Source organism: Oryctolagus cuniculus, chromosome 11 (genome assembly GCF_051225735.1).
Source record: "Oryctolagus cuniculus isolate XC-2025 breed Fujian yellow rabbit chromosome 11, ASM5122573v1, whole genome shotgun sequence".
Lineage (NCBI taxonomy): Eukaryota > Metazoa > Chordata > Mammalia > Lagomorpha > Leporidae > Oryctolagus > Oryctolagus cuniculus.
This window is the reverse complement of record NC_142877.1, coordinates 58,864,557-58,889,512: the sequence shown is the minus strand read 5'-3', so window position 1 is coordinate 58,889,512 and position 24,956 is coordinate 58,864,557. Positions and strand designations below refer to the sequence as shown.

The window sequence follows — 24,956 nt, the reverse complement described above, 5'->3', positions numbered from 1 at the left end:
AGGGTACGCCGGGACGACGAGTCCTTTCCGCCGCCACCCTCTAGCCGTCCTCGTGGTCGCTTGAACTACAATTCCCAGCCTGCCTCTCGCGCCCCTAAGCCAGGCCCTGGAGCCTTGCCCTCCAAGGGCCTCGCACGCCGGAATCGCCGGGCACGCTGGGAAGGGTCAGGCTCCGGCGGGAAGGCGGAGCTGTTGGCTAGCTGGAGGGGAAGCGTGGTCTCTCCGGGAAAAAGTCCATCCACCAGGAGTGCTGAGCCCGAGCTCGTAATAGAGAAGGGGGGCGGGCTGAGGGATTAGGGGCGGGGCTTCGAAGGGGAAAAGGGTTTGGCTGCGGCGGGGCGGCGTGGAGCAGGGTGGAGCCGAGGTCGGTGTGCTGTGTGTGCACCTAGGGCGGGGGTGCTGGGTACGCCGGCTGGGGATCCCTGGGTCGGCTGGCGGGACCGGCCCGGCCGGTCCAATCGGCTCCCAGTGCTGAGGGAAGGAGCAGAGCGGACGTGGAAGACCGAGGAAGCGTGTTGGGAACTGGGTCTAACTAGGCAGCGGGAGATCATCCACTCACGCCCTCCCGACCTAGAGGCACTGTTCTTCCAGCCGTGGCCTTGAATGGGGCCCCCACCTAAGGAAGTGCTCGCAGAGAGTTGGTGGCTCTCTTAAGAGAATGAGTTTTGAAGCAATTTAAAGCTTTCAATTTTCGCATCCATAGGGCATTTTCTAACTTCTCCAAGCATTTGTGGGATTTTTTTTTTTTTTAATCCTACTTGCCCTGTAATTTCTAGTACAACCCCTGAATGAAAAGGACTCTGCCCTATGCCTGGAGAAAGCTGAATGGGACGAACAGGGCTGTCGGGAGACAGAAAGGTGGCTGTCCACTGTTGCACTCAAAGAGGTGGCCTCTTAATCAGTTTCCTTCATTTGACAAACAGAAAGCTGAAAAAAACTTTGGCATTTTTATTCAGACATGTATAAAAACAACAAAACACTTCAATGATATAACAGACATTTGCCCCAGTTCCCCTCCCAAGGGGATGGAGGTCTAAAGCAGGGTCCTGTCTCTCCCACCTGGAAGCGTCTCACCACTGGAGGAGAACAGCTCCTACAGGTGGGCCTGGGGACCTTTGTGAGTCTGCCCTTAGGAGTGATCACGAGAGTTACGGTTTATGCAAAAACATCCAGTTATTTTTCCTTCCTACCCCCTCACCCCCACCACTTCCTGAGATGAGAAGTCTGGGTGTAGAGGAGGGTTAAACTTGATTCAGTGCAAAGAAAAAAAAAAAACACACACACACAAGTAAAATGCACCTTACAAGGGCTCTCTGACTTATCTGTTTTCCATGACAGCTTACAGTAAGAACACGTGCATTCTGTTGGGAAGATTTTGAAACCTGGACCTGTTGCTTAATTTACCCAGTCTTTAAGGCTCAGTCCCCCTGATCTGCTGTCTTTCCACAGCTTGTTACCTGTGGTTAACTGCAGTCCAAAACAATTACATGGAAAATCAACAATTGATAAGTCTGAGTAGCATGATGAAATCTTAGCACCATCCTGCTCTTCCTCTGTCCAGTGTAGTCGTCCCTCACTGCCCTTAGTCCCTCGGTAGCACTCTCGCTTATCAGATCTCCTGTTGTGGTATCCAAAAGTGGCTGTGTTCTAGGAACCCTTACTTGTTTAATGGTGATGCAGGCAATTCACATCGACCAAAGAGAAGTGCTTCCGTTAAGTGAAAAGGTGAACGTCTTCGTAAGTAAAGGAGCCAAAAGTGTACGCAGAAGTCGCCGGATCTCCAGTGCAGACGATTCCTTTATCCATGGAATTCTGTGCTACTTTTCTTGTTGCACCACGGAATGCACAAGTTATGGCCGTAGTGCATGGAGTTCAGGAGGAAGGGCATTAAGTACAGCATTTGGTGCTATCTGTGGTTTCACTGGGTGTCTTGGAACATTATCCCCTGAGGATGGGGGAGGGGGGACTACTTAGGTGTAAAACAGGGTCATCTCTCTGTCACACAATTGTAAGGAGTATAAAGGATTAAGGGAGATAATGTAGGTAAAGTTTCGCTTGCTGCCTGGCCCGCAGTGAAGAGCCGAGAGTAATAGTCTGTTCCTAACTGCTCTTTACAGAACTTTAAGCTCTGCAACCTTTGCAGGGGGTTAAAAGTACCCAGTTTTTGCTTTCTTCTGCCAGATCTGCCCCTGTGTTCTTAGGACACTCTGAAACAGGCACATATCCGGGCCTCATACTAACAGGTGGGGCCTGAGCTACAGGGATGTGGGGAGTAATCCTTCATGTCTCCAGGGAGTCCTGGGAAAGCACACAAAGTAGGAAAACCTTCTCCTTCCTGGGGCTGGGAAGGAGAACAAAGTGCACAGTTGGCTACAAACCATAAGAAGTTTGTGTCAAAGGGATTCAAAGCCTCCAAAGGTTGAATGGAATTGTCTAGGACTAGAGAAATGGGGCTGACACCTGTGGAGGGGGGAGTAGGGAGATGAGGGGTACCCTCTAGAGGCACTAGCTGCCATCAGACGCTCCCCGAGTGTCTCAAGGAGTCGAGGCTATGTTCTCTGGGCGTTAGCCTTGGGGAAAAGCCTGCTATGCCAGTAATCAGGGTTGTCAAAGGCGGAGTCGGTGGCTTCTAAACTGCGGAGGGTTTTGAGGCGGGCGTAGCGGACACTAGGGGCATGCGGACCAGGCCCCTGGAAAGCTCGCATCTCTTCATACCCTTGCTCAGCTGCTGGGCAGGCCCCCATGGCTGTGTAATCCCCTCCCGGGCCACCTGCACCGCGTCGCCGATTCATATACTCATAGTCCTCATCTGGTGTCGTGCCAGCAGTGGATATGACGGGCACAGGGTTGAGAGGACAACTCTGCGTGCTGCCCAGGGAGGCACTGAGGTCTGACCCCACGTCCATGTACTCATAGCCCAGCTCCTCAAGGGAGCCGGGCCGAGGGGGATGAGATGGGCTGGGCCTTCTCCGACGGTTCATGTATTCATACTCCTCATCTTCATCTTCCTCTTCAGTACCCAGGACAGAGCTGAGACCCACTGAGGAAAGAGTACCTTCTCGGGAAGAAGGAGTACCTAGGAGAAGAGCAGAGAGGATAAGTAGGTGGAGAACTTCATGGTAATGGGCAGTAGGTAGGGGAAGGGAAGGGAAAGTTAGAAAAAATTAATAGGAAGGGATAGGATCAGAGAAGACGAGAATTCAGAGAAAGCTGCAGGAGGAGTCAGGCACCTTTGAGGTGTGTATCTGGCATGACATAACCGTTGACATCCTCTTCTTCCAATCCTGGCGGGGCAAGAGGGGTGACGGGCGTAAGCAGGCTATGGCGCTGGGAATGGTAGGCACTATCTCCCCTTGGCCGTGGGCTGCGGCTGCGGCTGCGGCTCCTGCACACCGACACCTTCTCCGGGAGCTCAGCCTCAGAGCCTGTCACGTGACCTTCTGACGATTCGGAGGTCAGGCGGCCCCGTGGCACTGGGTGCAGAGAGACCGGACGAGGGCATCGTTCACTGCCCCCACAAACTGCAGACTCCTACGAAGGAAGGTAAAGAGAGGATAACAGATTTAGAGACAGGAAAGGCTTTATTTAGAAGATTGGGTTGGGGGCCGGTGCTGTGACACAGCAGGTTAAAGCCCTGGCCTGCAGTGCCAGCATCCCTTATGGTGCCAGTTCAAGTCCTGGCTGCTCCACTTCCGATCCAGCTCCCTACTGATGAACCTGGGAAAGCAGTGCAAGATGGCCCAAATGCTTGGACCCCTGCACCCACATGGGAGACCCGGATGAAGCTCCTGGCTCCTGGCTTTGCATCAGCTCAGCTCAGCTCCAGCCATTGCAGCCATTTGGGGAGTGAACCAGTCAGTGTATGGAAGACCCCTCTCTCTATTGCTCTCTCACTCTACCTTTCTCTGTAACTCTTTCAAATAAAAATAAGGCTTAAAAAAAGAAGAAGATTGGGTTGTTTGTTGCCTGCCTTTTCAGTTTCTCATGCTTCCTGCACTACCCCTCAGCCACCTCGTGTCAGCAGCAGAGCTCACCTGGCAGGCCTCTCCAAGAACACTCTGGTTCATGGGCATGTATCCAGATGATGGACTTAACAGGCTCTGGCTCTGGGAGGAAAGAAGTAAGAAAAAGGTTCAGATGAAGGAAGAAATCCTACTCTTACCATGGGGGCCGTGAGTAGTTGGTCTGGGGGTTTGTGCGGGCCTGGTGTGGAGTCTTGGGTAGTTACAGTGTCTTACCCCCCGTGGTCGAGTAAGAGTTCCAACTGGTAGGCTGAGAGCAGAGCCCAGTGTGGTTGCCAGGGTGTCCTCTTCTGCCTCCAAGTCTAGGTCTAGGTCAAGTTCTGGCTCCAGCTCTACTTCCTCCAGTTCCTTGTTTGTCAGAGCAGAGGGCTCTGCCCCAGGAGGTACTCCAGGCCCACTCTCCCTCTGTAGGAGCAGGTAACTGTTAAGGTGGATCCGGGTTCCAGCCAATTCTTTTCTCCACATCCTTGCAATCTAGTCCCTACTCACCTTTATGACTAGATACCGTGGTGGATCTCGGGCCATCCTGGTGAACTCATTGGCTAGTTCTTTAAAGGTTGGGCGAATGTTCTCATCAATCATCCAACCTAGGATAAGACACAGGAGGTAAAAAACCGTCAGTGTGCATGGAGCCGTAAGAGGAGATGGGAGGGAGAACAGTTAACAAATAGCTGGGATTTTCAGCCTTTTGGCTAAGATCAACTGTGAAAAAATGGCTTGGGGTGGGGGTGGGGGTGGGCAGTGCTATGGCATAGTGGGTAAAGCCACCTCCTGCAATTCTGGTGTCCCATATGAGCACCAGTTCCTATTCAGCTCTCGGCTATGGCCTGGGAAAGCAGTGGAAGATGGCCCAAGTCCTTGGGCCCTTGTACCCGCGTGGGAGACCCAGAAGAAATTCCTGGCTCCTAGCTTCAGATCAACGCAGCTCCGGCCTTTGGGGCCAATTGGGGGAGTGAACCAGCAGATAGAAGATCGATCTCTCTCTTAAAAAAAAAAAAAAAGGCTGGGGGAGGGGGGGATGTCGGGCCAGCAATTTAGCCTCTTCCTTGGGTCATCCACATCCTATATCTGAGTGCTGGTTTAAGTCCCAACTACTAGGCTTCCTATCCAGCTCCCTGCTAAAGCACCAGGAAGCAGTGGATGAAGGCTCAAGTACTTGAGTCCCTGCCACCCATGTGGGATACCTGGATGGAGTTCCTGGATACTGTGACAGCCTGGCGCAGCCCTGGCTGTTGCAGTCATTTGAGGAATAAACCAACAGATAGATCTGTCACTCTACCTTTCAGAAAAATAAATAGGGGCCGGTGCTGTGGCGCAGCAGGTTAACACCCTGGCCTGAAGCGCCAGCATCCCATATGGGTGCCAGTTCTAGTCCTGGCTGTTCCTCTTCCAATCCAGCTCTCTGCTATGGCCTGGGAAAGCAGTAGAAGATGGACCAAGTCCTTGGGCCCCTGCACCCACTTGGGAGACTTGGAAGAAGCTCCTGGCTCCTGGCTTCAGATTGGCATAGCTCCAGCCATTGCGGCCATTTGGGGAGTGAACCAGTGGATGGAAGACCTCTCTACCTCTCTCTGTAACTCTTTCAAATAAATCTTTAAAAATAAATAAATAAATAAGTATTTGAAAAAAATTGACTGGAGCCAGCAGGCGACTCACACTTGACCATGACCATGTAGACATCAATGGTGCAGATCTGGGGCTGTGCCAACCGTTCCCCCTTCTCCAACAGGTCTGGTACTTCTGCTAATCGCAGCCCTGCATAGGGCTCTGCACCGAAGGTCATCAGCTCCCAAACTGTCACACCTGGTAAGAAAACAGTACCCATAGGCAATGAAGTAAAAAGGGAGGCAGAAGTTGGTCAGACACAAGATGTGAAGGGCTTAGAGAGTCTAAGAGAGGGTATCTCCAAAGGCAGTTGTGGGGGCTGGCACTGTGGTGTAGCAGGCATCCCATATGGGCACCGGTTCGAGTCCCGGCTGCTCCGCTTCCAATTCAGCTCTGTTATGGCCTGGGAAAGCAGAAGATGGCCCAAGTCCTTGGGCCCCTGCCACCCACATTGGAGACCCAGAAGAAGCTCTTGGCTCCTGACTTTGGATTGGCGCAGCTCTGGCCATTGTGGCCATCTGGGGAGTGAACCAGTGGATGGAAGGCCTCTCCTCTCTGCCTCTCTACAACTCTGCTTTTCAAATTAATTAATTAACTAAAAAAAAAAAAAAAAGGTAGTCGTGGAATTTGGGACAGTGATGGCATGAAGGCACCCAGATGCACTGACCGTAGCTCCAGACGTCACTCTGGTGTGTGTATTTCCCAAAGTGGATACTCTCAAGAGCCATCCACTTAATTGGAGTCTGGGGAGTAAAGACAAAGGTGTCACTAGTCCATTTCCACAAATTTTCTTAGCATTTCCAAACCCCAAGCATGCTATCGTTTTTCCTTCTTGCCGTCTGCACTTAAATTTCTGCCAACCCCACCTTGCCCTCCATGAATTTAACGGTGAAGCATCTGCTTGCTCTGAGAGACTTCCCCCGTGCTTTGTTTACACTACCCCACCTCTCACGAGGCCCTCTGTGTCCCCTCACCTTGGCTTCACTGTGGAGGAGCTGCTTATCATCTGGGGGCAGCAGGTCAGCCACACCAAAATCTGCCACCTGAACCTGACTGGCTGACTTCAGCAGCACGTTGCGGGCAGCCAGGTTCCTGTGCACCATACCGTGCTCCTCAAGATAGTACATGCCCTGTAGGGGAAGGAAATAGCCCCAGGCTCGGAGGAAATCCACTGCGGACCTCCTGAATGCCCCCAGACCCTTGAGGGTCCTCTAAGCACTGCAAAGCTGTCATCTTCTCACCCCTGCCCTGCCTGCTGCAGCAAGGTGGCTCCCGCAGGACTCCCGCCATGCTCCTCTCACCTTAGCGATTTGTACGCCCCAGTTGAGCAGCAGCTGTGGCCCCAGCGACTCCCGCTGCTGCCTCACATGATCCAGCAGGGAACCCAGAGGCAGGTATTGAGTGACGAGCTGCAGCGATGACCCTGGGCACAGTCCCAGCAGCCGTACGATGTGGGCGTGGTCCAGGCTGCCGATGGCCAGCATGTGCTAAGAGACACGGGAGATGTTATCCAGGAATCACGGGCACACCCCAACCAGGGCGTCCCCGGACATTCAGGTGCATCAGCATGTCTAACACAGTATCTGCTAACACAGGCTGTGCTTGTGTCTGATCTTGTCCCCTCTCTCACCGGTGCACAGCATTCCTTTACTTACATCCGTCACGGCCTGAAAACTTTGCCGTCCACTCTTGTCTTCGATGACTTTAATGCACACTGGAATCTTGATGGATTCACCCTCGGGGATCCACACACCCTGGGAAGTTTGGGGCAGGAGTCAGCCTAGGGTCATTCTCCCCAGGGTCAGCCCTTTGCCCCCAGATCCATTCCCTACCTCCCCAGACTTCCTGGGGGTCACTCACTTTGTGCACAGTTCCAAAGACGCCGGAACCAAGCACTTTAAGCTTCCTCAGCTCTGTCTCTTTGAAGATTCTGGCCAAGACTTTGTTAGCCTTCTCGCTGGGATCCAGAGGCTCTAAGCTCTGAGGAGCAGATGGGAAAGAGAAACTCAGGAAAGCCCACTCACATGTCCCATACCAACCTGCTCCCCGCAATAGCTACCAGGAGCAGCAGAGCCCAGGGTGTGGGGGCAGGAATGGGAATTATGTTTAGCCCTGGAAAGCACTATGGGCATATCTAGGAATAACAGATCCCAAGGACTGAAGAAGCTGTGCTTGCGAGCTCAGGAGTCAGGAGGGGTAGGTTTTCCCTTTGCTGGGGAGCTGGGAAGTCGGCACCTTGAGTACCTTTTATCCAGTGCTCTGTGCGTTTCAAAGAACTTTCATGTGCATTATCCCCTTTCTCCCTAACAGTCTCCCTGGAAGGATGAGTGCTATTTGCGCTGTACAGATGTGCAAACTTAAGCACAGAGAAGGCACATCAAAGTCGCACAGCAAATTAGCGGGGACATCAGGACTAGAATGCATGCCCCCATTTCTCAGGCTGACATTTTTTTTAGTGGACCCCACAATCTCCTTGTAGGAAGAGATCACATCTCTGGGGAAAGAGGAGAGCTGGCTACGGATGGTCTAAGGTGCCTCTCAAAATTAAGCTAGGTACTCACCTCACCACGTTCCAGGTAGCGCCTCATAGCCCTTTTATTCTGAATCCGGCGCCCACGCCAGTAGAGAAATGTGCCCCCCAGAATCAGGAAGATCACTGCCAATCCTACTGTCACAGCCATTGCCAGATGGGTTTTGCTGTGGGATACAGAGAAGCCCAGCATTACCCCTCCCCTACCAATGTCCCTTGTACCTGACCTGAAGGTGTGGCGCAGATGTGGACCCAGAGGTTAATATTCACGTATACATGCGTCCCAGAGCTCTGAAGGGGTTAACCTAAATCTGACATCTCCCCACTGCAGATGAATGTTAGGGGGAAGGCCAGAAGCCCAGATTCTAAGGGGCTGAGTCTGGTGACAGTGGACTGCATATATAAAGGCCAGAGTGAATAACTCTATTCTCCCGCTGGTGCCGCCCTCTCCTGACTTTCTCTCTCACACATCTCCAGTTTTCAGACTGTCCAAGCCCACCATACCTGATCAGCACCAGTGTTTGGCCTAAACAGTCTTGTAGTTCTGGTCCCTTACACCTAGACAGAGAAAGAAAATCAGACCTTTAAATGGGAGCTTGGACAACAAAGGTTCAAGTGCAACAGCCTCACCTATTTCTGAACTCAATGTAGCATTCCATCCTGAGGCTCAAAACCTATCCCAACACATGGGCTTTGTCTCTAGTTCAGCCCTTGGGGTCCCTTTAAGTGTAACTTCTCTGAGCTGAGTTTCCTCCAGGTTCTTCAAACTGTGGTTTCCCTAAAATGCCAGCATTGTGGTGCAGGGGGGTTAAGCCACTGCTGGCATTCCAATATTGGTGCACTGCTTCCAGTCCCGGCTGCTCCACTTCTGATCCAGCTCCCTCCTAACGTGCCTGGGGGAGCAGCAGAAGATGGCCCAAGTAGTTGGACCCCTGCCACCCATGTGGGAGACCCAGACAGAATCCCTGCCTGTGGCCTGGCCCAGCCCCAACTGTCCTGGCCATTTGGGGAATGAATCAGTGAATGATGGAAGACCCCTCTCCCTTTCTCTCTTGCTCTCTGCCTTCCAAATAAATAAATTTTTACTAAAAAAACCCTGTGGCTTCACTCTTTACTGTTAATGAGTTTCCTTGCCTTGCACCCTTCACTACAGAGCTGGGAGTGATTGCCAAATCATAGTCTCTTTCTCCCTCTGCTCCCCTCATGCTAGTTCTATGCTCCCGCCTCCCCCAACCCCCTCATCTCATCATCCCACCGCTGACCCCTGGGTGCAGTTCTCGTGGCACGGCCGACATTCATTGTGAACATCCGGGTACTTGTAGATCGGGCCCTTGGCACCTAGAACTCCATTGGGGCAGCTGCTCACACAGTGGGGCCCATCTCGAAAATGGGCACACTGGGCACAAGCATCGGAGCCCTGGGTGGAAAAGAGAAGGTCAAGGACGCTGGGAACCCGAGGTTAATTCCCTACCTCCCTGCAAGGATCAACCCAGTTTTCAGGATCTTCTAACCCCAAACCCCAGCAGTATCTGGATCCCCTGTGCTGGCCTCGAGATCCGGTCATAACATTCCTTAGACACTCCGAGCACTATCCCATCCCCTCTCCCTTGGCCATCACACCGCTGCTACTGTACCGAGCCATTGCACGTGGCAGTGCCTTCCATGGGCTGGCATTCCGGGTGGCAGGAGAAACATTCGTCCTCATGAGCAAACTCTCGAGGCTCCCTGTAATTGGGGGGAAAGGGAGGCGCGTCACTGCCAAGTCCTGGCCTTGGTGCCCTGATCCCAGCCCGAGGACCTGAGGATCTGCGATCTCATTCTCACCAAGGCACACACAGACAGCTGTCCAACGGCTTTGGGGTGCCACCTGAGCTGCTCCACACCAGGGCCCCTTCCCCACCCTGTCTCGGCCGTCTCCCCTCATCGTACCCGTTCAGAAAGTTGCAGTGGGTCACACAGACACCTCCGCGGCTGTAGTTCCGACAGGAGAGGCACTGACCCGGGCCTGGGCCCCAGCATCCCCCGGGGGAGCACAGCGGGTCACACACTTTGCCCTCCGCCACTGCAGAAGAAGGGCTGGATTAGGAGAGGGGTCTGAGGACTCCCCACAGGTCATCCCAGACCTGCCCGCATTCCTGCTTCCAGCCTCATCTCCTGGTTCCCGCCCCCACGCCCAGGGCAGAGCAGCGCTTCTGGCCGGCCCTCCCTCACCACACTCCCTGCGCGGCCGATTATGCTTGATGTCCAGTCTCTCTTCCGCAGGCCCCCGGAGCAGCCGGGTCCAGTTCAGAGAATGGTGGTAGCACAGCTGCCGGTTGGCACTTATATAGATACGCCCAGCACTAATCTCTTTCAGGGATCGGAGGCCCAGAGACGTCACGTTCAAGTTCTTCATGATCAACAAAGAGAAGCCCCGGCTGAGAAAGAGGAGATGGGATGAGGGTGCAGTGGGTTCATGTTCACTCAGCAGTGCGCTCTGGGCCGGTCAGACCCACTGCGAGGCCACCCGCCTCCTTCTGCCTCTCCCCCATCAAACTCCCAGGCTGTCTGGACCCTCTGTGTGAGCGCGTGCGCTGGATTTCATTCAAGGGCGCCCACGAAGGAGTGCGTCCCCGGAGATGCTACCGCCCCCACATCCCTTACTTACTTGTAGAGGCTTCTGCCCCCGATGGTCGTGAGGTTGGAAAAAACGCTGAAGTTGTGCATGTGGGGAGGCCAGGATTGTATATTCAGGTAGCCTGAGGGGTTGGAGAGAGGAGTGTGGGCGGGGAGCCCTCACGGCCCTCTCCCAGGGCCTCTGGCTCTCCCCTGTGGCTTGGGACCCAACTTTCTCGCCTGTGGGTCAACTGCTCCTCTCAGAAAGGGCGGTGCCCCTCCCACTCACCTGTGATCTCCCGGACTGTGCGGAAGACGTTGAGCTTCTCAGGGTCCAGGGCAGGGATCTTGTGCCAGGGGTCTCTGGGGAGAACAGGGGAGAATCAATCAACCAGGCAGAGACATAGCCCAGCAGCAAGGGGCACACCTGGTCTCAGAAATTGGTCTCGAAATCCATTCTCCACGAAGAGGGAAGCGGGTCCTGGGAGAAATGGCTGGAACCAGGAAATAACTGGAGCCTAGAGTAGCTTATGCCCCAAGAAGGAGGAGTGCAGGCCCACAGAAGGAAAGCTTGAAGGGGCTCCCAGAGCCAAACCGGAGACAAATGGACAGCAGAAAGAGTAACAACTGTTGGGGCCGGCACTGTGGCACAGGGGGTTAACACCCTGTTCTGAAGCACTGGCATCCCATATGGCACCGGTTCAAGTCCTGGTTGATCCACTGCCAATCCAGCTCTCTGCTTTGGCAGCTTTGGCCTGTGAAAGTAGTAGAAGATGGCCCAAGTTCTTGGGCCCCTACACCCATGTGGGAGACCTGGAGGAGGCTCCTGGTTTCGGATTGGTGCAGCTCTGGCCGTTGCTGCAAATGGGGGAGTGAACCAGCAGATGGAAGACCGCTCTCTGCCTCTCCTTCTTTCTCTGTGTAACTCTGACTTTCAAATAAATAAATAAATCTTAAAAAAAAAGGGGGGGGGCAGCGCTGTGGTACACTAGGTTAATCCTCCACCTGCAGCGCCGGCATCTCATACGGGCGCCGGGTTCTAGTCCCGTTGCTCCTCTTCCAGTCCAGCTCTCTGCTGTGGCCCGGGAAGGCAGTGGAGGATGGCCCAAGTGCTTGGGCCCTGCACCTGCATGGGAGACTAGGAAGAGGCACCTGGCTCCTGGCTCTGGATCGGCGCAGTGCCGGCCATGGCGGCCATTTGGGAGGTGAACCAACGGAAGGAAGACGTTTCTCTCTGTGTCTCTCTCACTGTCTAACTCTGTCTGTCAAATAAAAAAAAAAAATCACTGAACAGGGGCTGGTGGGGTGCAGCAGGTCAAGCTGCTGCCTGTGATGCTGGCATTCTAAATCAGTTTGTGCCCCTGCTGCTCTGCTTCTGATACAGCTCCCTGCTAATGCGCCTGAAAAAGCAGAAGATGGCTCAAAGACGGCTCAAATATTTGGGCCCCTGTACCTACGTGGGAGACATGTGTGAAGCTCCTGGCTCCTGGCTTTGGCCTGGCTTAGCCCCAGCCATTACAACCATTTGGGGAGTGAACCAGCAGATAAAGATCTTTCTCTCTGTCTCTCCCTCTCTCTGTAATGCTGCCTTTCAAATACATAAATAACCCCTAATTAGATAGATAAATGTAGAATAAAATGGAATGTGATCTTCTTTCGGCAACTATCATAATAACTGATTTAGGCAAATATCTTCCAAGATTACTTGCAAAGGGCAAAACAGTAACCTTTTGGTAGAAAAACCTGGCAGATATCACCTTGTCCAAGCGGCCAGAGGAATCATCAACATGACGGGACAAATCAGTATCATGTGCATCCTTGACAAGATACACGGGGCATACAAAATCTGTGATATCCCGGCACCAACACAGAACCTGGATCCAGTGGTGAGGACGCACCAGAACAATCCAAAGGGAACAACACCATACCAGTTACTCGACCTGTGCCCCTCAGGAATGTCAATGTCGAGGTCATGAAAACTGAGGAACTGCTATAATTAAAGGAGACAGAAGACACGAGCTAACCGAACGTCACGATCCATGGCAATAGGCCGGTTAGTGAAATCTGAATGAGAGCTGTAGATTAGCTAATCTTTTGGTCAGTGTAGATTTTCTGATTCAGATTAGTGAACTGTGGTAATGTAAAAAAATGTTTTTGTTGTTGTTGTTGTTTTGTTTTTGTTTTTGTTTTTTTTTTTTGTTTTTGACAGGCAGAATGGACAGTGAGAGAGACAGAGAGAAAGGTCTTCCTTTGCCGTTGGTTCACCCTCCAATGGCCGCCGCAGCCGGCGCACCGCACTGATCCGATGGCAGGAGCCAGGTGCTTCTCCCAGTCTCCCATGGGGCGCAGCGCCCAAGCACTTGGACCATCCTCCACTGCACTCCCTGGCCACAGCAGAGAGCTGTCCTAGAAGAGGAGCAACCGGGACAGAATCCGGCGCCCCGACCGGGACTAGAACCCAGTGTGCCGGCGCCGCAAGGCAGAGGATTAGCCTAGTGAGCCGCGGCGCCGGCCCAAAAAATGTTTTTAAAGATTTAGTTATTTTCATTTGCTTGAATACTGAGTAACAGAGAGAGAAAGAGAGAAAGGTCTTGTACCCGCTGGTTCACTTCCCAAATACCCACCACAGCTGAGGCTGGGGCTGGGCCAGGCTGAACCAGGAGCCAGGAACTCCAGCTGGGTCCCCTGCATGAGGGGCAGGGACCCAGATATTTGGGCCATTATTTGCTGCCTTCCAGGATGCATTCGCAGGAAGCTGTATCGCAAGCAGAGGAGCTGGGACTCCAACAAGTACTCTGATACAGGATGCAGGCATCCCAAGCAGCAGCTTGACCCACTGCACCACAATGCCTGCCCCATTCTTGTTTTACACACTGAAATACAAAAGCGGTTAAGGGGGAGCCGGTGCTGGAGCATCCTTGTGGGTGCCAGTTTGAGTTCCCACTGCTCCCCTTCAGATCCAGCTCCCCACCAATGCACCTGGGAGAGCAGTGGAAGATGGCCCAAGTACTTGGGCCCCTGTACCTGTATGGGACACCCGGATGAAACTCCTGGCTCCTGACTTCGACCTGAGCCAGTCCTGGCCATTGAGGCCATTTGGAGAGTGAATCAGCAGATGGAAGACCTCTCTCTCTCTCTCTCTAATTCTGACTTTCAAATAAAATAAACCTTTAAAAAAAAAAGTGGTAAAGAGTACCACATCTGGAAATATGCCCTCAAGTGGTTCAGAAAAATAACAGTGTGAAGAGTGTGTGTGTGGAGAGACAGAAATGATAGAGCATACGTAGAATGCTCTTCTTTGGGGAATGTGAGCAAAGATAGTAGGGAAAAATCTTCATACCATTTTATTTATTTGAAAGACAGAGCTACAGAGATAGAAGGAGAGACACACAGAGAGATATCTTCCATCCACTGTTTCACTCCCCCAATGGCCACAGTGGGCAGGGCTGGGCCAGGCCAAAGCCAGGCGTTTCATCTGGGTCTCCCACACGGATGGCAGGGCCCAACTACTTGGGCCTTGTACAACTGTTCCCAGGCAATATTAGCAGGGAGTTGGATCGGATGTGGGCAGATGGGAGCTGAACTGATGTTCATATGAGATGCTGGCATCACAGACAGCAGCTTAACCTGCTACACCACAATGCCAGCTCCTTTATACCATTGTTGGAACTGCAATGTAGATATAAAATTATGCCAAGGGCACAGCATGTTAAGCCACCACCTGAGTTGCAAGCATTCCATTTTGGAGCGCCGATTTGAGTCCCTGTTGCGCTGTTTCCAATTCAGCTTCCTGCAAATGTGCCTAGGGAAGGCAGTAGAAGGTGGCCCAAGTGGCTGGGCTCCTGTCACCCATATAAGAGACCTGGATGGAATTCCTGGCTCCTGGCTTTGGCTTGGCTCAGCCCCAAGTGTTATGGTGAACTAGCAGATGAAAGATCTCTCTCTCCCTCTGTCTCTGTAACTGCCTTTCAAATAAATAAGTAAATATTTTTAAAAATTAAACTATAGGGGGCTGGCACTGTTGTGTAGTGGGTAAAGCCGCTGCCTACAGCGTTGGTATCCCATATGGGTGCCGGTTCGAGTCCTGGCTGCTCTACTTCTGATCCAGCTCTCTGCTATGGCCTGGGAGAACAGTGGAAGATGTCCCAAGTGCTTGGGTCCCTGCACCTGTGTGGGAGACTTAGAGGAAGCTCCTGGCTCCTGGCTTTGGATCAGCCCAGATGAGGAGAGTTGGGGAGTGAACCAGCAGATGGAAGACTTTTCTCTCTCTCTGTCTCTGCTTCTCTATAACTCTGCGTTTCAAATAAATAAATAAATTTTTATAAAATAACTATGTCAAAATTAAATTTAAAAAATACCAGGTAGTCATACTGTTTTGTTTTTTTTTTTCCTCTCTCTACCTCTCCCTCTCATACACACAAACACTCACACATTTTGAGTGTTGTCCTGTGGATCAGAAAATGCCTTTGCTCTTTGCTGCTCTAAGGAGCAGAACTAGTAGAAACAGCTGGAGATCACAGGGAGACAGATTTTTCAAAATCTAAGAAAGATGGGCAGGCATTTGAGCAGTGGTTGGGAAGCCCACCTCTTAGAGTGGAGCCTCTGGGGCCAAGGCCTGGCTCTGCTTGCAGTCCAGCTTCCTGCCAATGCACACCCTCAGGTTCCTGCCCTCCACATGGGAGACCTGGGTTGAGTGCTAGGCTCCAGGCTTGGCCTTGCCCAACCCCTGCTGTTGTGGGCATCTGGGGAGGGAACAAGTGGATGGAGGATTTTCTATTTTTTTTTATTTTTATTTTTATTTTTATTTTTATTTTTATTTTTTTGACAGGCAGAGTGGACAGTGAGAGAGAGAGACAGAGAGAAAGGTCTTCCTTTGCCGTTGGTTCACCCTCCAATGGCCGCCGCGGCCAGCGTGCTGCGGCCGGTGCACCGCGCTGATCCGGTGGCAGGAGCCAGGAGCCAGGTGCTTCCTCCTGGTCTCCCATGGGGTGCAGGGCCCAAGCACCTGGGCCATCCTCCACTGCACTCCCGGGCCACAGCAGAGAGCTGGCCTGGAAGAGGGGCAACCGGGACAGAATCCGGCGCCCCAACCGGGACTAGAACCCGGTGTGCCGGCGCCGCAAGGCGGAGGATTAGCCTAGTGAGCCACGGCGCCGGCTGAGGATTTTCAAGTCTCTATGTCTCTCTCCCTTTCAAGTATAAATAAATACATACATTTTTTAAGTTAATTTAAGAAAGAACTTTAGGGGTCGGCACTGTGGCGCAGTGGGTTAAAGCCCTGGCCTGCAGTGCCACCATCCCACATGGGTGCCAGTTCAGACCCGGCTGCTCCACTTCCAATCCAGCTCTCTGCTATGGCTTTGGGAAAGCAGTAGAAGATGACCCAAGTCCTTGGGCCCCTGCACCCACGTGGGAGACCTGGAAGAAGCTCCTGGCTCCTGGCTTTGGATTGGCGCAGCTCCAGGCATTGCAGCCATCTGGGGAGTGAACCAGCCGATGGAAGACCTCTCTCTGTCTCTACCTCTGTAACTTTGTCTTTCAAATAAATAAATAAGAACTTTTTTTTTTTTTTTATTTGACAGGTAGAATTACAGACAGTGAGAGAGAGACAGAGAGAAAGGTCTTTCCTCCATTGGTTCACTCCCCAAATGGCCGCCACGGCCAGTGCTGCGCCGATCCGAAGCCAGGAGCCAGGCGCTTCCTCCTGGTCTCCCATGCAGGTGCAGGGGCCCAAACATCTGGGCCATCCTCCACTGCCTTCCCGGGCCACAGCAGAGAGCCGAACTGAAAGAGGAGCAACTGCGACCAGAACCCGGCGCCCATATGGGATGCTGGCGCCACAGGCGGAGGATTAACCAAGTGAGCCACGGCGTCGGCCCCAATAAAAAAGAACTTTTAGAAAGCTTTTTAAGGGGCTGGCACTATGGCACAGTGGGTTAACATCCTGGCCTGAAGCGCTGGCATTCCATATGGGTGCTGGTTCAAGTCCCGGCTGCTACACTTCCGATCCAGCTCTCTGCTATGGCCTGGGAAAGCAGTAGAAGATGGCCCAAGTCCTTGGGCCCCTGCACCCACGTGGGAGACCCTGAAGAAGCTCCTGGCTTCGGATCGGCGCAGTTCCGGCCATTGCGGCCAACTGGGGAGTGAACCATCAGATGGAAGACCTCTCTCTTTCTGTGTAACTCACACTTTCAAATAAATAAATAAATCTTTTAAAAAATGTTAAGAGGGCAAATACACGGTCCGTGTCCCTTGTCACTTGGTGGGTGATGCTGGATTGGGTAGCACGTCCTGAGGGGAGTCAGGTCCCAGGTGGAAGGATAAGTTAAGCATCCTCTCAGATGCTTTGTAACCCCTAACACTTTTGACTTAGACTGCAACTTGGTTCTCCAGAGAAAGGTTTAGGCCAACAAAATGATCTGTGAGAGATGGATACAGTAGGTGATTGGAAAGGAAAGGCAAAAATCTCGAACCCGTTGAGGCCGGTGATAAGAAAGTCCAGGTTGCCCAGGATCTTGGTGCAGTTCACAAATCCATCGATGTTGCTCGAGTCCACAGTCTGGAAGCGACTCCCAGCGCCCGTCCCCTCGCAGGCTGCAAACACAAATGAGGCTCAGCCTGGGGTGGGGGTAGGGGTAAGATGGCACGGACCATCTCTTCCCATCTGCTACTCACCTTTGGGGCACAGCCCCCCACAAGGCTCGCATATCTTCAGCCCATTTTTGTCCACTTCCATCTTGTCAGGAGGACAGGCCCTGACGCAGGAAGTTTGATCCACCACAAAGTTATCTAGGAAAGAGAAGGGCAGGCACCATTAGAGCTGCAGGGGCACCCTGTCAACTTTCAGCCGAGCCCCTGCCCTGGGCCCTCACTCCCGCCTGCTCTGCACTGGACGTGCCCCCATCGATCCCCTTAGGTTCTCTAAGCACCATCCCACAGATTACAAAGTCCCGTTGCAGGGCCACCATTGTGCCGTAGCAGGTTAAGCTGCCGCCTGGGACATCAGCATCCCATATGGAGCATAGGTTCAAGTTCTGGCTGCTCCACTTCCAATCTTGCTCCCTGCTAATGTAGTCTGGGAAAGCGAAAGAACATGGCCCAAGTACTTGGCCCCTGGCACCCACATATACCCGGAAAGAGTTCCTGGCTACTGGCTTTGGCCTGGCCCAGCCCTAAGCCATTGCAGTCACTTGGGGAGTGAACTAGCAGGTAGAGGATCTCTCTCTCTCTCTGTCCCTCTTCCCCTCCCTCTCTCTCTTCCTCTCTGTAACTCTGACTTTCAAATAAGTAAATCTTTAAAAAAGGGGAGGGGAAGTCCTTTGCATTTCTTACCACCTAGCTGGCAGCCACAGGGGACAGGACATGGGGGTCACTCACTGGGGATGATCAGATGACCACAGCCCTTTGCCTTCTGGCTTCCCTGTTAATCACCCAACTTCACCCGTCTGCCTCCCCAAATCAAGTCTAAAACCCTGGACCCACTATTAGTTCCTTCCCTTCAGGCACTTACGAGGACAGCTGACCACACAAACCCCTCCGTACTGGTACTTGGTATGGGGGTTGGGTTCTAGCTGGAAAGTCAGCTTGTTGTAGACGAGAGGTTGTGGACACCGGGGTACGCAGGCTCCGCTGTCATTGAAGTGTCGGCAGGCCTGGGAACAGGGGAGACTCATAAAACCCCAGTTATCCAGGTACCCCGACCCCTCCCCACACCCCCACCACCACTGCAGAACCCAGGGAAGCAGGAAGTGTACGTACGAAGCAGTCGGTGTCCTGAGGGCCTGAGCAGCCCCCGGCGCACTCATCATGGCAGCACTGGTTGGGGTCGGGCCCAAAGCAGTGGCCGTTACACTGAGGGGCACAGATGGTCTTGGTCACTGTGGAAGGAGAGAAAGCACTGAATTCTACGGCGTTGCCCATCCCCAGCCTCAGGGCTGACACGGGCTTGGGTAGGCAGGGGCATGAAAGCCTGTGGGTTTGAGGGTTTTCGAGGGAAGTTCAAACCCACGTGTCTGGCAGTCTTCTGGTCCAGGACCCCAGCATCTCCCCTTGCAGACCTCGTGACACGGGGGACCTGATTGGGAAAGAAGGCGACAGAAGAGGCCATCAGGGCTCAGAAACGCTTGCTTGAATCAACAGCCTATGATGTCAGCACACAGGCACCTCGGCCCGGGAAACAAAGAGGCAGGGCAGTGTCCCCTCCCTGCCCTTGGAGAGCAGGGCTGGGCTCCAGTGAACCTGTCAACAAGGGGTGGAGCCACGCCTCCACACCACCCACTGGGCAGCTGAAGGGGAGGGGCTGGGGCCAATGCCAACCTCAGCCCCAGTCCCAACCCAGGAACCTGGTTCCTCCTTGGCAAACTAAATACATGCGTGTGAATGAACAGGGAGCAGCAGATCGTGGTCAGGGGAGGTAGGGCGTGTGCAGGAAAGGAGTCCAGAAACTTGGTCCCTCTGCTTTGTACACGGAGAGCTCTGGGCCCCTTTTCCTCAGCTGCTTAGGTTGGGTTCCAGGGACTGGACCCAGTCCCTCCTGTGTGGCCCTTGGCTCTGGAGCCCCAGGAGTTTACTCAGCAGGGAGGCCAGGAGGCAGGGAAGGGAGTCTCTCTGGTTTGTCTGGGGGTGGGGGGCTCAACCCCGGCCACTCACAGCTCCGGCCATTGTCCTTCACCACTATCTCAGCTCCTGGGTCCCTCACGATGTCCCTCCAGTCGATCGTGTCCATGTGACAAAGCTTGTCATTCTTCTCGATATAAACGCCCCCGGACAGAATCTCTGAGGGAGGGAAGAGAAGTGACAGGGTTAGGGGCTACTTGCTGTGGCATCCTCTCCTCTCCACCACCATCCCCCGGCTCCCATCCAAAAGGCCATTCTGGAGCAGGCGGGGGGCAGGGGGCACCGGGCAGACAGATATGTCCAGCGAAATCTCAGCGACGGAAGCGGCTCGCCTCAGAAAAGGAGGAGTCAGGCGGAAAAGCAACTCCTGCCTCCTCAGACACCTGTCCAGATCCGGTTTAGCAAGTGGGGGAAGGGAAAGGAAAGGAGGCAAGAGAACATCTCTGACTCAACACCCCCTCTCCCGAGGCCTACGTGTTTGTGTGTGTGTGTGTGTGTGTGTGTGTTTTCCAACTGACTGGGACTAGGTGATATTTAACCCTATAGACGTGAGAGGAAGCAAAGATTCCTGGGGAAGGAGGGAACAGTGCAGCTCCATCTCCAGCCCACCATGCTGTGAGGCCCTCCCCCAGGGGGTCTTGAGACCACAGAGGCCAAGGTTGCGGGGTGCCCCAGAGGGGCACCTAAAGTGGGAAGGCAGGGGTCCTCCTCCAGGAGGTCCTTGTCAGCAGGCTGGCTGTGGGGCAAGGCCAGAGGACTCCTCAAGAACTGACCGGTGAGCTGAGTGAAGCGGAGCTGGCGCAGCGCGTGGCTGGAGTTGGTATTGTAGTTCAACATGACAAAGATGGCGAACTTCCCATCGTACACCTGAGTCCCGCGCACCACTCGGAGGTTGGGCAAGGGTAGCGTAGAGAACTCGTTCATGGCCACGAGGACGTAGCCCGTCACTTCTCGGATCCACTGTGATGGAGAGCGCGTCAATGAGAGGGATGGCAGAACCAAAAAATCCCAATCCCAGGGCTGACCTTGGGGCACAGGGGGTTTAGTGGCTGCCTCTGATGCTTCTCTGCTAAGGCACCTAGAAAGACAGCGGAGGATGACCCAAGTACTTAGACCCCTGCTACTCATGTGGGAGACCGGATGGAGTTCCGGGCACCTGACTTCAGCCTGCTCCAGACCCGACTCTCGTGGCCATTTGGGGAGTGAACCAGTGGATGGCAGGTACTTCTCTTCCTGTTTCTCCTCTCTACCCATCACTGTCTTCCATTTCTTTTTTTTTTAAGTATTTATTCATTTGAACATCAGAGTTACAGAGAGTGAGGAGAAAGATCGTGCATCCTCTGGCTCACTCCCCAAATGGCTGCAATGGCCAGGGTTGGGCTACATCAAAGCCAGGAGCCAAAAGCTTCTCCCAGGTCTCCCACATGGGTGCAGGGGCCCAAGCACTTGGGCCATCCTCTACTGCTTTTCCCAGGTGTATTAGCAGGGGGCTAGATTGGAAGTGGAGCAGCTGGGACTTGAACTGGCACCCATATGGGATGCCAGCTCTGCAGAAGTTCGCTTAACCTGCTAAGCCACAGCGCCAGCCCCAACTGTCTTTCAAATAAATAAATCTTTATACAAAAAATAATAATCTTTACCTCTTCTCCCATTTAAAGACACTGAGGAATCATTAACTCTTAATTTTTTCTAAGGACTGTGTCACATGAGTGTGTCACTGCTGTGCGTGAAGACAGCAGAAGTGACTGAGAAACTCTACATCTTACCCTTTTCTTCTCAGAGTCCCTCATGCCAGGAACATCCTGGCTGAGTCTCTTCCCCATCTCCCCGGGGGGCCTCCTGGTCCTCCTTACCTTGCACCCCCTGTGCCCACCACCTGCCCTGCCCCCTTCTCATGGGTGGCCCCTGTGATGTCCCTGGCATCAACGCCCAGGCCCTAGATCCCAGGTTCCAGTCACTGTCCACATAAACGCACAGGTTTTAAATCTTCAGAACTACTGTGTCTTGGGCATACTGAACTCCAGCAGGGGGTGGTCCTGCAGAAGCAAAGGAGGCGGGGGGGGGGGGGGGGCAGAAGCAGGCACTCACCTGCAGGAAGGAGAGATCAGCATTGTGTCCGGTGAGCACAATCTCCAGGTTCCCCATCACCACCTCACATTTCTCATAGAGCTTGTGCAGTGTCTGGTATTGGTTCTCGGCATCGCCAGTCACGCTCAGCCCGTTCAGAGTCCCAGGACACACTGTCGGCAGCGGAGGTGGGAGTGGCGCCAGGCTGGACCCAAGTTCAGCCCGGAGGCCGCCCCCTGGGGTGCCCTGCTCTTCCCCCCAACTTTCAACAGCACTGGAGGGCAGCTGACTTCTACCCTCCCAGCTGGGGGTAGACAGGGAGGCCTGGGGGTGCCCCAGATGCCCCTGCCACTCTGAAGGGGAATGTGGGAAGATCTCCTTTTGTGACCAGGCACCTCTCAGGTATGACCTTAGGGTACTAAGGGGTTAACAGAGCGGGAAGACACAGGGGATTTTTTTTTCCCTTCTCAGAAAGGAGAAGTTAGGAAAGGACCACAACTTTGATTATCCTCTCCCCCCACCCCCAACTAGGGCCCTCACTCCTCTACCCCCATCCTGCCTCTGGAATAAATATCTCTTTGGGGTGAGCACACAGCCCCTATTGTGTCTGCAGAGGGTGGGATGGGGGCAGAGGGTGGGGGCAGCGCCCAGGGCCACAGTCCAGCCCACAATGAGGCAATTCTCTACAGGAGGAGGGGGCTGCCCCACCCTGTCCCCAGACACCCTGTCCTCGGCAGACAAGTGACCTCACTAGAGTGGGGAGCACTGGTGGTGGCAGTGGGGGTCAATGGGAGCTTTGTCTTTAAGGCTGGAAGATAAGGAGTTGGTGGCCCTCCTCCTCCTCTCTCTGAACCCTGGCTTCTCTTCCCAGTCCTCACACTCCAGCTCCCTCAGCACCCCTTGCCAGCCCAAGAGTATTTTCATCAAATACAGAGAAGCCTGGAGGGAAACAGTAACACGGAGGACAATGGCTGTGGAAACCTTGGGCCCTGAAGCCCTACCTGTCTCTCTCCTCTGGCTCAGTGTGAGTCTGGGGGGGCCGGGGCATGGGGAGTAGGGGGGTACCTGCCACCTGTTCCACCCACCCTTCCCTGAGGCAGTGGCAGCTCAGTAGGAGGCAGGAGCGGCCACAAGGCTAGTGTACTGGGGAGGGCCCAACCCCTGCTGAGTCCACCCTGGTCTGGTCTCTTAGAGGGCTCTGCTTCTCCCAGCACTCCCCAGAAAGGGAAAGGGTGGTCTAGTCCCAGGAAACAGGGAGGCAAACAGCTCCCAAAAGAGCTTGGAAACTCCAGGGTCCATAGGCTGAAATGGAAGAACCTAGGAAGCTTTGGGATTTCTGGAACAGCCCTACGCCAACCCCCTTTCTGGCAAGATACACCTCCCTTCCAAGTAAAGGCGCCAATTCTTCTCCCCAGATAAGGGAGGGGCCAAGATTTCTGCACAGGGAAGTGGTGTGTGTACATACACGTACACGTGCCACACGCACACACGCGCGCACACACACACACACACAGCTCCCTCCTCGCCCAGAAATCTGTCCTTGAACTCCTTATCAGGAAGCATTTCAGTGGCCTCATCTATCCCACCTGCCCCGGAGTGCTTGTGTGGACTTTCTGTCTGCTTGGAAGCCTGCAGGAGAAGCCTCAGTTCCCTGCCACCCTGAGGGTAAAGTCCGCTTTATACAAATAGGGGGCAAAGGGCTTAGGCAGGAAAGGAGCATAAACATCACCTCTGGGAGTAACCGGGCCACTGGGGGAGCAGGGCAGGGGGAAGGGAATCATAAAAATCTCTGCTGTTCTCAGAGACCAGTGGCCTAGGGAGCAGCAGTGTGACAAGCCTTCCTTTGGTAGTGAGCATGGGAGGGGGGGACAGAGCAAGAATCTCCAGCCCCTCCTCAACCAGAGGCCTCCCCTCCAACATCCCCCACCCCCATCAGAGCCTGGACAAAGGGGCTATAGAAGGCCTGAGACAGGGCCGGATGCCCAGAGGCTGCAGGATCCAGATAAAGGGTAAAGAGACCCAGCCATGCCTGCCTTCAGCCTCTTCCAGGAGGGGCCGTCAGAATCTGAGACTCTTGGGTTCCTGGGGTCTGGATGGGACTGGGGCACAGTCGCTCCACTGGTCCCTCCCACTCCACTCCCAGACCACCCCCTCCACCAGCTGGGAGTGTTCACATCTCAAGATCTCAGGATCTAAATTTAGGCTCAGCAACTGTGGGGGAAGCACAGGTGGTTTCTCCCACTCCCACCCTGGGGAAGGGGCCCTGGCCCTGCCAAATCCCAAGCTGGGATGGGGGGGGCAGGGAAGGATGACAACCAACTCGGTCCAGAGCCCCAGGGCCAGGGCTGGACAATAACAGAACCGGTGAATGGACAGAAGTTGGGCCTAGGAAAGGCTGCACAGGTGTAGGAGAGCCTCTTGGTCCTCCGGTTGGAGAGAGAAAAGACAGACAGAAAGGCTGAACCTGCTTGTCCCTGCAGCTCCTGGCCCAGGGCTCTGTGTATACTAGATGCTCAATAAATTAGAGTTGCATTGACCTGGCTCTTGAGAAAGAGCAGCTGGCCAAGCTGGGGACCAACCAGCTTTGTTTTGAGGGCAGACGGGTGCCGGCCTTCGTGGAGCCTCTTGCCCTGAGGTCACCTGGACTTGGCCCTCTGGTTAATCTCAGTTGTCCCCAGGGCTGGCACACTCACGGAAGAGGACGTGCCTCTCCTGTTTTTCCGACACCAGAGAACAACAACCCCCTCCAACCCTTGCGTAGCTCCGCCCTGTCGGCAAAACAACGAAACTAGGGGTGGGGGTTGCTGAAACCCGGGGCGCGGTGGGGGCCGGGGGCTGGGGAGCACCTGAGCCTCTCCTGCCGGGATCCCCACCTCCAGCCATGTCCACACGCCTGCAGAGCGGAGGTCCCAGCCCCGCTCCCAGCAGCGCCCCTCAGAAGTGTGAACTACTGTTTGGGCATCAATCTTCTCCAGCAAAGATCAATTAGGGGGTCGCGACGCCCTGGGGAATGGGGCCAGGGCTCCAGGAATGCCGTTCCCGCCGGGATCACGCCGAGAACCCGAGCCCGGCGGGCCCTCTTTCCCCCGGGGATCCCAGCAGATCCCAGAGTCAGCACCCCGGCCCCGCACCGCCAGAGACCCTGCCCGCGCCTCAGGGACCACGCACTCCCTCGGTTGGGGTTCCCAGGACCCGAGCCGGCTGGCGCTGCGGCGCCGCTTACCTGCCTGCGAGTTGCCCACCTCGGAGCCCCGGGCCAGGCTGAGCAGGACACCCAGCACCTGCAGAGCCCGGCTTCCCCGCATGACTCCAGCGGAGGGTGAAGGGAGCCCAGCCGAGTCCGGCCCGGGGGCCCCTGCACTAGGACATGGAAGCGAGAACCACCTGAGCCGCCGGCGAGCGGGCGGCGGCGGCGGCGGCGGTTGCAGACTGAGGCGGGCGCTGGAGCCCGAGTCCTGGGCGGGATGGCAGGGGAGGGGAGCACGGGAGCCGGGTGAGTCACGGCCGCGCCCCCTCCCGCG

General features: G+C 54.4%; 1 protein-coding gene across 1 annotated transcript; it reads right to left on the bottom strand.

Annotated features, from left to right (window-relative positions):
- Positions 1–933: 933 nt before the first annotated feature.
- Positions 934–24,931, bottom strand: ERBB3 (erb-b2 receptor tyrosine kinase 3). Its single transcript, XM_051832768.3, has 28 exons — positions 24,659–24,931; positions 21,457–21,608; positions 20,142–20,328; positions 19,402–19,527; positions 18,761–18,826; positions 18,511–18,629; positions 18,263–18,404; positions 17,428–17,541; positions 17,226–17,346; positions 11,042–11,115; positions 10,805–10,895; positions 10,369–10,574; positions 10,087–10,219; positions 9,792–9,882; positions 9,420–9,574; positions 8,662–8,715; positions 8,189–8,324; positions 7,488–7,607; positions 7,283–7,381; positions 6,929–7,114; positions 6,602–6,757; positions 6,295–6,370; positions 5,679–5,825; positions 4,512–4,609; positions 4,239–4,427; positions 4,035–4,106; positions 3,231–3,531; positions 934–3,076 (listed from the first exon to the last, which is right to left on the bottom strand). The coding sequence occupies exons 1-28, from the start codon at positions 24,738–24,740 to the stop codon at positions 2,550–2,552; spliced, it is 4,020 nt and encodes a 1,339-aa protein (XP_051688728.1). The 5' UTR covers positions 24,741–24,931; the 3' UTR covers positions 934–2,549.
- Positions 24,932–24,956: the final 25 nt, after the last annotated feature.